General features: G+C 49.1%; 1 protein-coding gene across 1 annotated transcript; it reads right to left on the reverse strand.

Moving 5' to 3' along the window:
• Positions 1 to 11,770: 11,770 nt before the first annotated feature.
• Positions 11,771 to 14,314, reverse strand: LOC119461892 (mitochondrial nicotinamide adenine dinucleotide transporter SLC25A51). Its single transcript, XM_037723257.2, has 2 exons — positions 13,914 to 14,314; positions 11,771 to 13,199 (listed from the first exon to the last, which is right to left on the reverse strand). The coding sequence occupies exon 2, from the start codon at positions 13,119 to 13,121 to the stop codon at positions 12,216 to 12,218; it is 906 nt and encodes a 301-aa protein (XP_037579185.1). The 5' UTR covers positions 13,122 to 13,199; positions 13,914 to 14,314; the 3' UTR covers positions 11,771 to 12,215.
• Between the last annotated feature and the right edge of the window lie 64 nt (positions 14,315 to 14,378).

A 14,378-nucleotide genomic window follows, 5' to 3' on the forward strand; every position in this document is an offset into this window, starting at 1 on the left:
TAGCGTGAGCATTGATACCTCTCCAGACCTCACATTTCTGAAGGGTATCCGGGCTGCAAAGTGGGTAAACACGGGACAGGCACTGGGGAGTGATCACTATATCCTGTCCACGGTGTTTAGTGCTGCGAAGCATAAAGACAAGGTAAATGGGCCTAGAGTGACGGATTGGGACAGATTTCGGAAAACCAGGGCAGACACCGCGATTGCGGAAATCGAGAACCTGGAAGCATGGGTTGAGGCGCTCAAGCAGGATGTAAAGGGTACCACGGAAGAGGTTCCGATGGAGGAGGAGGGCTATACGGCGGACTCTAGATTGTTACACATGTGGGAAGCGCACGCGAGTCTCTTGAGGAGGTGGAGGAAACAAAAACATAATGGAGTCCTCCGTAGGAGGATGGCCAAGCTAGAACGAGAAATCGAAACTTACACGTTGGACTTGCAGTGCAAGCAGTGGGGACAGATTTGTGATCGGATGAATGGTCAATTCGGATGCAAAAAGACATGGCAGTTGTTGAGGCACCTTTTAGATCCGGCGGTAACTAAGTCGGCGCAAAGGGGACAAATAGCTAGATTAGTGCATCAATATCAAGGCACGATTGCAGAATTTATGCAGGAACTCCGGGATCGTTACATAAACGGTGGGGCAGGCGGTTGCTTGCCGCACTACTCGGGAGAGGAAAATTCGGTACTAGATGAGGACTTTACGGTGGCGGAGGTGGAGTTTGCCCTGGGGCAGCTCCGTACTACGTCGGCCGCGGGTCCGGACGGGGTTACTAATAAAATGCTAAGAAACCTGGATTTCAAGTCGGTGGGAGCGCTCACCGACTTGATGAACAAGTATTGGGTGGCCGGGGAGATCCCGGCACAGTGGAAGCATGCTAGGATTATATTTATTCCTAAGCCAGGGAAGAAGCTCTGTATTGAGAATATGCGCCCCATCTCGCTCACATCCTGCGTGGGCAAATTGATGGAGCACGTGGTCCTCAACAGGCTTCAGGGGTATGCTGAGGACAAGGAGTTTCTGCCTGCAACGATGCTTGGCTTCAGGGCCAATTTGTCTACGCAGGACGTCATGATACAGCTGAAAACGGACGTGATTGATCCTGGGTACGGTACGGGCACCAAGGCTATCTTGGGGCTCGACCTAAATAAAGCTTTTGACAATGTTGCCCATGAGGCAATATTGAGGAACCTATCAGACATAGGACCAGGGGGTAGAACCTTCCGCTACATCAGATCATTTTTGGAGGGCAGGACTGCAGAGATTGTGGTCGGAGAAGCGAAATCGGATTCCTTCACGTTGGGGGCCAGAGGGACACCGCAGGGGTCGGTTCTTTCGCCGTTCCTGTTTAACCTCGCCTTAATTAAGATACCGCCGAAGCTGGAAGAGATATCGGGACTAAAACACACATTCTATGCGGACGATATTACTCTATGGGTTACCAGGGGCAGTGACGGACAACTGGAGGATACACTGCAACGAGCAGTGGATATTGTGGAAAAGCTAGCGGGGGAGGCGGGACTCACGTGCTCTCAGCCCAAGTCCGAGCTTTTTGTGGTTAGGGACAAACCACGAGGACTACATGCGAGGCACTGTGTTCCGCCACCCCCGCTAGAGGTGAAGGTGGGGGGTATGCCGGTCGCTGAGGCCCAAACGATTAGGATTCTAGGTCTGTATCTGCAGACTAACAGGAAGAATAGGGAGGCTTTGGCAAGGCTTAAAAATACGGTCAACGCCACCGTGAGACTAATCAGGAGAATCGCCAATCGCAAAAGAGGGGTGAAGGAAAAGGAATTGTGTAGGCTAGTACAGGCGTTTGTGCTCAGTAGGATAGTTTATGCGACGCCTTATATGAAGTTGGACGCGACGGAAAAAGGCAAGGTGGATGCTATGATTAGGCAGGCGTATAAGGCGGCCCTTGGGCTGTCTAACAATGCGCCTACCGAAAGGCTGCTGAGATTAGGGGTGCATAACACCCTGGAAGAACTACGGGAGGCACACTTGGTGATGCAGCTCGCTAGGCTTTCGAAAACTAAATCGGGCAGGGACATATTGGAGAGGATCGGTATTGGGGTTAAGGCTCCTGTCGGGGACATGAAAACTCAGGTGCGGCGGGAACTCCACAAGACCTTATACATAAAGCCTTTGCCCAAGAATATGCATCCGATACATCATGAGGAACGCAGGAAGGCAAGAGCTAGAGCTTTACATGCTAAGTACGGGAAGTACAACGGGGCAGTCTATGTAGACGTTGCGGAGTACAAGGACAAGGACGCATTTGTGATTGCGGTGGTGGACGGACGGGGACGCTCGATCGCCTCTGGATCGGTCAAAACCCGCTCCTCAGAAACTGCAGAGGAAGCGGCAATAGCGCTAGCTATAGCTAATACTGAATCTGACCTGATTCTCAGCGATTCAAAAACAGCCATCCGAAATTTGGCAAGGGGCAGAATATCTGTCACGGCGGCACAATTGCTGAATAGGGCCACGAGACGAGAGACTAGGGAGGTGGAAATTGTCTGGGTGCCAGCACACTCTGGGAATCCTGGGAACGAGGCGGCTCACATAAATGCTCGAGGTTTCGTCAGCCGAGCAGGTGGGCTGGTCGTTCCAGGGAGGTCCACGAGAGATGGGCTGGTGTCCTTTCACGACATTACAAACCACTATAAGCTGGAGCGGAGGATTTACCCACCCCCAGACAAGAAGATGACTAAGGCGCAGGAATGCATATGGAGAAGGTTGCAGACTAGGTCTTTTCCCAATCCATACGTGTTGAGCAAAATATACCCGGAGGAGATTAAGCCGGAATGCAGATGGTGCCAGGAACTGGCAACCTATGACCACATCATATGGGAATGTAGCATATTGTCGCCACCGGTGGATATTATGCCTGATCCTTCTCTCGAGCAGTGGGAGGCCGTGTTGGCCAGCTCAGACCCGGTCGTACAGACCAGCGTCGTGGAGTGGGCCACCCAGGTCGCCGTCAACCATGGGTTGATGGCCATCTAACACGGAATCGTCCGCACATGCTTTTTGACGAAATAAAGTTTTCTCCATCCATCCATCCATATCATCAGAACGCGCGTTTGCTCTCTGCCGTGCGTTCGCTCCCCGGGAAAGCTCGCGTCCCTCGCGCCCTTTCACTCGCACATACAGCGTCCGGCGTGCGGCGACGATTTCATCCTTTCATCGCCGTTGACGTCATACGGAACCTCACGGCGACGGCAAAAGGCGACCAAGGGGAAAAAATGTCACAGTTTCGCCCTAAGGGCGAAGCAATGAATGCGATAGCAACACAGCAATGTCATACGAAGCAAGGTGAGCGGCTTTGGTAGCAATATGAATTGTAGTAAACATGAGCTGATTAAGTAAGGAGGTGTGCTGCGGCGTAAGTAGACCGACATGACGAGAGACTCGATGACCACGAGAAGGCGCGTGTGAAACGGTGGTGTTGATGAGAAGCGCTTCCCGTGGGCAGCGCGTGCGAAGGGACACATCTGTAGCGCTGCACTGCCGATCCGGGCAGCATTGCATGCCGATGCGGGCAGCATAGCGTGCGTTGGAAAATGTGGCCCGACTATTACTAACTGAATGAACAAGCGTGGTGTGAGCGCGCACAAACATGAATAGATCACACTGAATGACTGCAGACAACGACCGTCAAAACTCTGGCAGCAAGCGGATACGCCGCAGCGGCGAAGGTACGTGCGGTCTATCGCTTCAACGGAAACTGAGCGGCGAATGCACGGCGCATAAAGGTCAGAGCCGTGTGGAGATAAGAGACGGTGCGAGCGAGCGACGAGCGCGGTTGTTGGCAGCGTAGAAGTGCCCCCCCCCCCGCTCCCTCCGGCGCTGGCTTACCGCTTCCTTGCTAAACGCTGCAGCATCTCCTCTGCGAGTGCCCTGCATTCTCCACGGCGCGCGCCACCCTCGCCCGCATTTACCGTGCGCACGGCCTCCCATGTTCCACAACACACGAACTTCTGCACCCCTCGGGCTGCTCTTCAAGTCACCTGAAGCTCTACCGTGCCCTCCTGAGCTCCGTTGATGACACCGGCCTCACTGACCGTGTCTAAACTTTGACCTCTCTCCTTTAACTGTCAATCCCACTTCCCCTCTGTGAAACGCGGTTGAGGTGTCCTCTATTGAGAGACAGTTATCGCGTTGCACTTAACCCAACTTTTCACCCCTTTCCAAAACAATCTCCAATGCTTGCGCGTGGGAGAGATAAGAGACTGTGCGGACGAGCGCGGTTGTTGGCAGAGAAGTGCCCCCCCCCCCCCCCCCCCCTGCTCCCTCCGGCGCTGGCTTTCCGCTTCCTTGCTTGCGCGTGTGGGAGATTGAGTGCGTTCGCTCTCCGTGATAGCGCGCGTCCCCGCACGCTTCCGCTGGGGCATACGGCGCGCGGCGAAGCTTTTATCTATACGGAACCTCACGGCGACGGCGACGGCAGAAATCCGGTTGAAGTGTCCATATAATTGCTATCGCAATAAAAGGTTGGCGCCCCTCGGCGCAACCGCGCTCGTTCTTTAATACGATTAGGAGTCTAAAAAAAAAAAAAGAGAAGATTGCGGCAGCACCCATCCAACGATGACTGAGACGTTAATGCGTTAGCATTCAATCAAAAACTTGGAGGACGCTTAAGCTTCGCCTTTAAGAGTGGAACGCGATAGCATTCAAAGATTCTTGAATGCTTGTCAGGCTTCCCTTTTTTTTTTTTTTTCTTCACCTTCGCCTCTGCGCGCCGCTGCCGTTTTACGCTGCCGTAGAAGCCTATGCAGTTACTCTACGCTGCCATAAAGCCCCTATATTTATAAATGTAGCGCCATTCTTAGATCTTGCCGGTGGTGGTAAGTGGTTCTTGAGGGAAAGGGAAAGGTTGGCGCTATCTTCTGCAGCCCTTGAGGGAGCACGGCTCAGCGCCAGATCTTGCCGCCACCGCGCTCACCCCGGCGCTTCCTCCTCGCCCTCTCTTAGCCGCCTCCTGTCGCCCCAGCCTCCTCCGCTCCCCCATTGGCCAATCCGTGTCACGTGGAAGTTCGCGTCGCGCTTTTGTATATTTTTTTCTTTCCAGCGCGCTCCGACTGCCATTCTCGGGCCTGTGCGACGAAAGTGCTGTACGCACAAACGGATCAAACGTGTTATGGACAAAAACTTCGTTGTGATGGCATGCTGCTGCGCCTTAAGTTGCCGCAACCGACAAGGCGAGGGCAAAAGGCTTTTTTTTTTTTTGTTTACCATCCGGCGTGCGCAAACGCTTGCTGCACACTTGATATTTGCGCCGACTCGCATCGTAGCGTTGCTACTTCCCAAACGGCATTATTAAGACCAGTTACTGACTGACGAAGCAAAATCGCGCCTCAAAAACGTCTCCGCAGGGCGCGATCGAAGTTTTCCTCGGATTTCCTCTGGTAGCGCGTTAGCTGTCGTCTGCCACGGCAGGCCCGACGCAGGCGGCGCCACTGTCGATATCGCGCCTCGATCGCGCTGGTCGCGCCGAGCGCGATAGTGGAACGGAGGAGGAGGGAAGTGGATGGCGCTACTTTTATAAATATAGGGGCTTTACGCTGCCAAGGACGTGAGCGCCATCTGGCATGGCGCGCCGGCGCCGGTGCGTGCATGGGGGCTGCGCATGAGCCGCAACTAGATTACACTCTAGCCGCAACTCACTATCGCACTGTGGTCCATGGAGGAAGCTATGGTCCCTAGAATTCTAGGGACCACAATCGCACTATGGAATCGCACTTCTCCACAGACCTCTCTCTCTTGCGCGTGCCATGGCTGCGCGAGCCGCGCCACGCTGCGCGGCGACGTGCCGCGGTGCGAAAGATTACTGCATGCACTTCTTTCCCTACAGCCCGCCGCACAAGCAGCTGCAGCTGGGCCTGGCCTCAGAGACCTCCTCGACGCAATCTAGTGGGTCACGCCCAGGCCGTGTATTCGCTTCAAGGAGGTCATTCTAAAGCTTCCTTGATTCGCTTCTCCCTCTCCCTGTAGTTCCCCGCGCGGGCTGGAAGCTGGGCCTGGCCTCCGAGGTCGCATTGGCATCGGTGCGATCTCGGAGGGCGCGGCGAAGTTCGCTTGCCTCCTCGATCACACAGCGGAGCGCTGTGTTTTGTGCCACGTGCTGCTCGATCGCGACGAGCCAAGTGGAAAGCGGACGCGAAAGACTATCACAGTGGAACAGAAGGCAGCTCTCTAAAGGCTGTCACGTCAGGTGCGAAGTCGCGTGTTGCAACTTGCACACGCCGAAGGTTTTTCTGTTGTTTTATTCAAATTTCATCACATACATGGCCGTGTAGCGGTTCCATGGGCCGCAAAACCGTATTTTTATTTCCATGTTTACAACTGCGCACCCCGTTAGCCATATATTGCAGTAAATGGCAATAAATGATAGAATAAAGTTACGGATATAACGAGGTCACTTTGGCGTCCCTTTAACTTCGTTATAACGAGGTTTGAGTAATAATTACCGAATTGCTCACTGTGAGGCAGTGAGCAATCCTATGATCCTCACGTGCATACCTTTAATTATATTTCTCTTAATTGTATGGCTTTGCAGATTGAGTCTGAGTCTGCTGTAATAACTGTCTAAATTTATTTTTTACAAGAGCTTATGGCACCCATTCATGGGGGTGTTAGTCGGAATGTATAAAATTATCTGGATAGCTGAAGGCTTGAAGCATCACTTTTAACAAAACTTTTGATTTATAAAGTTTTTGGACTGAACAAACAAGTTCATCAGATTAAGAGTCAATTGTAGCAGGCATGTTAAAGAAAGTGAATTAGAGGTTTGCACAAGATGTGTATACAATCTGTCACATAACTGTAAAAGACAGGACTCTTGTTGCCGGTGTGTGTAAAATCCTGTGTGATGGAATCGACACTTGCCTGCCGCAATGTTGAGCTTCAGTTGTGCTGCAGTCAAAAAAAAAAAAAAAAAAAACATGCTTCACAATAACAAAAGCCAGCACACTTTAGAGATGAGACCAAAGGTGATATACTACATTAACGAGACATTCAGGGTGTTGCAATCTGAGTGACTCTGACACATATAACTAAGCTCCAGGCAGAAAAGCAAAAAAAAGACAAAAAAAAAAAACACAAAAAAAAACACACACACACACACAAAAAAAAAAAAAAAACGAGCAAGTTTGCACTCGGTCCTGCAAAGCCTGTAGGCACAGCGAAACTGTCGATCCTCAAGTCTTACTGGCTGCTACTGGTAGGTATTAACTTGGTTACTGCTAGGTTCTGTGACTTGCTTGCTACTACGTTTGTAAGTAGGTTTTGCTTGGCCTAATATTTTGCTATCACTTCGCATTACTGCACTTGAGGATCGACAGTTTCGCTGTGCCTAAGCCTTTTACGACCGAGCGCAAACTTGCCCGTTAAAAAAAAAAAAAAAAATGTCACAGTTTCGCCCTAAGGGCGAAGCAATGAATGCGATAGCAACACAGCAATGTCATACGATGTAAGGTGAGCGGCTTTGGTAGCAATATGAATTGTAGTAAACATGAGCTGATTAAGTAAGCAGGTGTGCTGCGGCGTAAGTAGACCGACATGAAGAGAGACTCGATGACCACGAGAAGGCGCGTGTGAAACGGTGGTGTTGATGAGAAGCGCTTCCCGCGGGCAGCGCGCGTGCGAAGGGACACACCTGTAGCGCTGCACTGCCGATCCGGGCAGCATTACATGTGTAGCGTGCGTTGGAAAATGTGGCCCGACTATTACTAACTGAATGAACAAGCGTGGTGTGAGCGCGCACAAACAAACATGGATAGATCACACTGAATGACTGCAGACAACGACTGTCAAAATGCTGGCAGCAAGCAGCGGGCGAAGGTACGTGCGGTCTATCGCTTCAACGGAAACTGAGCGGCGAATGAACAGTGCATGAGGTCAGAGCCGTGTGGAGATAAGAGACGGTGCAGCGAGCGACGAGCGCGGTTGCTGGCAGAGGAAAAGTGCGCCCCCCCCCCCCCCCCCCCCGCTCCCTCCGGCGCTGGCTTCCCGCTTCCTTGCTTGCGCGTGGGAGAGATAAGAGACCGTGCGGTCGAGCGACGAGCGCGGTTGTTGGCACAGTAGAAGTGCCCCCCCCCCGCTCTCTCCGGCGCTCGCTTCCCGCTTCGTCGTTGCTTGCGCGCGGGAGATTGAGTGCGTTCGCTCTCCGTGATAGCGCGCGTCCCCGCACGCTTCCGCTCGGGCATACGGCGCGCGGTGAAGATTTTATCTATACGGAACCTCACGGCGACGGCAGAATTTCGGTTGAAGTGTCCATATAATTGCTATCGCAATAAAGAAAAGAACTTAACTACGCATGTAGGGAAGGTATTCTCGAGCGATCATTTTCGGAGGTACCTTCCCTTTCGCGACATTTCGCGTGACTAGCGCAGGACGCGTCGGCGCCTACGAGCGACAGCGTTCCTGGCATGCCACAAACGCAGGCAGGCTAATCAAAGTTGGCACAGTTCCAAGAACGCTGTTGCTTGCCTACGCCGAACGCGTTGGAGGCTAGCCACTCGATATCTAGCGAAAGTTGACACGACTAGGCGCAGCCCCTTTTATGGCAACCTCCGAGGCCAAGCACATGAACACTGGGTGTATACGTCAGTTATGACGTAGATGGTTGCTAGGCGACACGTACCAGCTATTTTTGGTAGCCGTGGCGGGAAAAGGTTTACCAGCTGCTGCGGTAGCTAGGCGCGACGGCTGAGTGCTCCCGTCGGTGGGCGTGGCTTGGCGGCGGCTGCTGCGTTGCTACTGCTTCTGCGCATGCGCGGCTAGGCGAGGTTGGGCCAGGTGGTGCGCAGCTGTGGCTTGGTTGTTGCTAAGCAACGGCGCGGAGTTTTCTGCGGACTTCGGACGTTTATCCTCCAGCTTTAACAGCTTCGTTGTTAATTGACTCGCCATCCCAGCTCTGTGAAAGTGGATGTCCATTGAAGCTGTTGAAACCACTACAACTGCGGAGGGGGGTATGCAATGCTTTATTGCTTCAGAGTAATGGTAATTTTGGCCGCACGCCGCTGCTGGTTGTATTGCCGTTTCTTTTTCCCTTTGCCGCTCCTTGGGAGTCCTAATTATGTGTTGCGTACCCATAGTGGTGCTATAACAACAATGAAAACAGTTGCTAGGCTGGTTCTTTTATATATGACAGACTAGAGACTCCCTACATCGCAAGCTGCCGTCGCCGCGGCAGCTTGCGCAAAAGTAATCTTTATTGGGAAACATATCTGGGGAGCGCTACATGCGTCACACTGTTATCAGAAGTGCCTTATCATCAATTATGTGTTTTGGATGCTTGATTTGTGCTTGTTCTTTAATGAAACAAATGCTGTTCTGTATGTTGTATCATCATCACCATGAGCCTATATTTATGTCCACTGCAGGACGAAGGCTGTTGCTTGCCTACGCGATCCTGTGATCCGTGACCCTGCGATCTGCAATTACCCCCGTCTTGCACCTTCAAATTTCCTAACTTCATCACTCCACCTAGTTTTGTGCCATTCAAAGATTCCAAAGAATGTATGCACTTTTTGCTTCACTTTGATGAATGCTTGAAGCCTCTGCCTTAAGGGAGTACGAGCCACTGCTCCTGCCCTGCACTGCATTCGGGATAGGCCCACATTTTTGCTGACGGACGCAGACACGAAACATATCAACCACCGAGAGGCTAATAGCTTCGCTGTAATATAATGGCGACCACCTTAGTTGCAGCCATCGCTGTCACAGAGCATAACAGCCTGAGGTTCAGGCACAGGCTAGACTGAAGTTATAAGACACCAAAAGCAATGCGTGTGAAAGGTCCAACTTTCAGGTGCATTTTATTTCTGTGCAACGCGTGATCTGCCGTAACTTAAGCTTAAGTGAAAGAGCTGCATAAACAACGTTAAAACGATGCAACCATGCACCATTATTATAAATTATTTATCAATAACATGTGTAAATAGTATTGCTCTGTACATTGAAAAAAAAAAAAAAATGGGCTTGTACACACACACACAAAGTACTGCACATTGTAACATTCACAGAGAGCAAATGAGATATTCACCATGACAACTCAGACACACAGTAGTACTTTACCAAATTAAATGTCACCACTAGTGTTAAGCACAGCTCTGTAAGATATTCCTAGTACACAAAATACTAGTGTGCACAAATAATGAAATTTGTCTTTTACGTTTCAGTTGACACTAGCAAATCAAAGTGATAGAAAAGTATTAAAGGCAAAGAAAGTAGAATCTAGTGAAGCCAACCTCGCTTGATTGCAGTGACTAAAGCTACTGGCTGAAAATTGTGACAGAGCACGACTGGAAGAAATGAAAAACTAATGGTGAAAGAATAATACTACTTGCTGCTCTCTCCAAGTGCTCTTGAAAGACTGAGGACTATATAGAATGTTCAACTCTCCTTCAACGTTCCTGTTGCATCACTATGTAATGCCTTATGAAATGGATCTAGTTACGAAATACCTTGAAAAAGATTTTTCCATTACTGTGTTTCTCAAGTGTTTCTTGTGTGCATTACAAGGGAAACATGTGGAGACATAAGGAAGCCAAACTGGTTTTGTCTAAGAATCCAGGCGACTGTGAAAGAAAGAAACAAGAAATATCGGCAACTACTTGCACAACTGACCTTGTGCTTCTCTATCCTAATTTCACTGACTTTCATCACAGTAAGAAAAGAAAGGGGTCAACATTTCTTGTAGTTGTTGAAAAGGTTACACCTGATGATCTTCAAGTTTGCATGACAAGCACACTGCAGACTGCAGTCCATTCTTCAAGTAAGTGGCTTTACATCGCAATTCTGGGCAAAGAAGTGATGCTTTTCCTCTTTGGTATGAATTTGAGACAAAGCAAAAAGTTTTACACAATGCAACCTTAAGTACAAGTATTGTGCAAAAGTGGGAAAGTAATCAAATTTGAGTAAACTAGTTAAATGCGCCTGCATTGGTACTTTTTTCCCACTGAAATGCAGCCAGCGACAGCAACAATGAGCAAATTTTAAGATAATTTAAGGCCCCCCCCTAGTAAAAAATTGCTATCAACAAAAGAAAAATAGCCCCAGTAGTGCATTTTTACAAAATCATGTTTGCTTAGAAATAGCTTTACTAACAAAATAATACCCCTGTCAAGCGGGCAAGTTAAGTGCACTTACGGAGAGTGTCACTCGGTTTAAGTGCACTTTGCCCAATCTAAACGTCGCAAGTGGAGTGTCACTCGCTGCAGAGTGTACTCCGGTCGAAGTGCGTTCACGGAACGCACTTTGCTGGCCGAGTGCGTAGCCTCGTCGCCAGCGGTTTCAATGGTATAAAATGTAATGCATAAAAAAGGACACAGAAGTTCATTTTAGTGGTTGAACAGCTCTTGCGCACAAATAATAGCCTAAAACGCGTTCATATTCTGTCCGAGCAGGATCAAATGCCACCTCGTCGCACGCCGCTATCTCGTTCTGGATTGGCTAGGCATTTTTCTTGGCCAGCATTGACTTGCCACACTCTTAAATAAAAAATATTTTCGTTTTTTGTTGAAAAAACATAGATTAAGTTTGTTTTAATTAATGATACAACGTAAGACAATCACTTTTTAGAAGTACTTTTCTTTTTAATCTACGTTTTCACAAAACGCGCTCGTAGTCTGTCGCCATTTTTTTTACTGCGAGTGCACTCTGTTTTCCCGTTTAGAACCGCGTAGCCTAAAGTGTCACTCAAGGTCCCGAAGTGCACTCCCCGTAAGTGCACTTAACTTGCCCGCTTGACAGGGGTATAACACAGAATAATGTGCATCTCCTCATTTATAGTGCATAATGTATTGAAATACACAAGAATGTCCAACCTTCCGAAGTCTGTGCAGTCTTCTTTATGATGCCTCACACATGAGCACTACATGCACTTTTGCATTCTGGCCACATAAAAGAGCAACAGTATAACAAAACAAAAGTATCTACAAGGAAGCATGCCAGAAGACATGAATGTTCATAATAAAAATGTATACTGAGAGTCACCACTATATGTAAAACTATAAGAGCATCACTTTTTCTTCCAATAAACATGCACACACGTGAACTAATGACGCAAGCTATTCTATAATTTAAGCATGCCTAAGGACGAAGCTCCTTTATGTACCCTGACCAATCTAGGGCACAATTTCACAGCAGATGCATGGCTAAAACAAAGCACCAAGTTTTGAACAGGACGTAATAGGTTACAAAAAGCTCACCAACTGCCATGACTGCTCCTAACATAATGCATATATTGTGTCCTTAAGAACTCATACGTTGCATTGATGATGCCCCACGAGACTAGCGCCCGTGTGTAGTTAAGGTGCACACCATAGAACATTTTACGAAGGCTCTTCCGTTCTGCGTACGTCTCCTTGAAGACAGTTAACATGCTAGGGCGTGGAGGGCCATACTGCACTTGGATTATCGTTTTAATAACGTTAATAGGATAGAATATAGTGCTTACAAATGCGCCTACCATAGCACCGCTCAGAAAGTCGCACAGTGTCCGCTGCCAGAGAATCTTCTTGTCCATCGGCACGAGGCGTCCCATTTCATCCCTCAGGGTAAAGAACATGAACGTGCTTGGACCATTTCGGAGAAGAATGGGCACCAATCCCCTGTAGTACTCTCTGATGCCATACGGAGACAGGAATTTGAAGGCATCAACTGTGTTCTTGAATCGGTGATGGTGTTCCTTGTCTTGCAGCAAGGCTTGAACCCTTTCCAAAGGAGTGAGTATGGCCTCCGTGGAACCGGCCATGAGGCCAGCAAGGAACTTCACGGTGAGATCGTTCGCCTCGGGAAAATGATGAATTGTGAAGCGACTATAGCCACTGAATGTGCCAAACATAATGGAGACCGAGATGGTCTTCTGAACAAGTGGTGGCAGGCAACCACGGTAGAGGTGGCGAAAACCTTCACTGCGGAGCTGGTCCAAGGCATGGTTGGTACGCACACCATGGAGCATCTGCCTAAACATCACCTTGTTCATTGGAAAAGTGCAGATTATGTTCACGAAGGCCGCACCCCAACCACAAACAAAAGCACACATGTCATCGTCGGGTGTGGTGACATGATAGCTGCTGTGGCCTCGCTGTTGGAGAGTCACAGATCCCATTCTGGCGTCGACGTCACGCAAACAGCCCCAGTGAAAGGGTGGGCTATTTTCACATCGCAGCAGCTGTCGATGCTCAACCTGTAGGAGGAGGATGTTGCATCACTGAAAAGCTCTCTTCATATCACAGGACATAAATGTCAATAAATGTAATCAACAAGCAAACAAGCAAATAGTAAAATGCACAACAAAAGCCTTGTACGTAGGTCCGCACGTAGTAATGCTCACATTAAACGGTAATGTAATACTGACAACCTTGAGTTCCTGAATCAAGGTTAACCTATTTAATTGGTATTCTAGCTTCCCGAACGAAGTATTACAGAGGTTATCATTTGAGCGCAATAGGCGTGTACCTTTAAGATGAGCGGTTGCTCGATCTAATTGCGTTGAGACTAAACGCGGTTCCTGCTGGCACCACACATGGCAGTGTAGCCACGAGAACTCATGAAAAGTGACCATCTACGAGAACAGACCACCAAGCCGCGTTTTTTCAGAGTACTCTTTTGCACGTAGGCATCGAGCCACACGCATATATTCTGCGATACCTAAACAGACGGCTTTCCTGTGAGAGAAAAAAATGGTAAAATTACCAAAAAGAAAAGAGCTGCGGTGGCATAGCTGTTGGGGCATTCCTACTTAGAGGTAATTCCCACGCCGAGGTAGTTGACGCCACAAGGGTAACAACGAAGCGGGAAAACGGGAGGGGAAATCATAAAACGTACACCAAGATCACTAACGCAGACAGCACTTTCGATTTTAATTTGACCGATGCTTATTGATCAGTTGCATACTTACCGCTTGTGCAAGCAGCAGGACGTGTCTCAAGGTGCAGAAACTGGTTCCGTCTGTCAGATAGTCTCGTGCGTAGAGACAGCATTAGCTATTAAACTATCCATCACCTGATTTCAATCACCCCACGGTCAAAAAAAAAAAAACAGACAGCAGTCGACGCCACTGTTGCCTACAAGGCAGTTCTTTTCTATCTCTCTCGGCTGGAAGCACGGCGCCAGACAGCAAGAGAAACAGGGAAAAGAAAGAATTTCGTCGTAGTGCTGAGTAAACAAGCACACAAAAAGATAACAACACGGGCGTTATGCAAACATAACACAAATGCTTGTAATATGTACCAAAGTTTAGTTTCTAATCTCACGAAATGCACTACAGAACACCCTTGACATTCTACGACCTTTAACAATGCGATCGCTTCGACAATGCGATCGCTAGCAACTTAGCGGCCTATCTGCACTAAATTCCGCAACA

This window comes from Dermacentor silvarum, chromosome 8 (assembly GCF_013339745.2).
Source record: "Dermacentor silvarum isolate Dsil-2018 chromosome 8, BIME_Dsil_1.4, whole genome shotgun sequence".
Classification (NCBI taxonomy): domain Eukaryota; kingdom Metazoa; phylum Arthropoda; class Arachnida; order Ixodida; family Ixodidae; genus Dermacentor; species Dermacentor silvarum.

Coding starts and splice junctions, on each gene's coding strand:
- LOC119461892 (XM_037723257.2), bottom strand. CDS start 13,121: ATGGGATCTGTGACTCTCCAACAGCGAGGCCACAGCAGCTATCATGTC.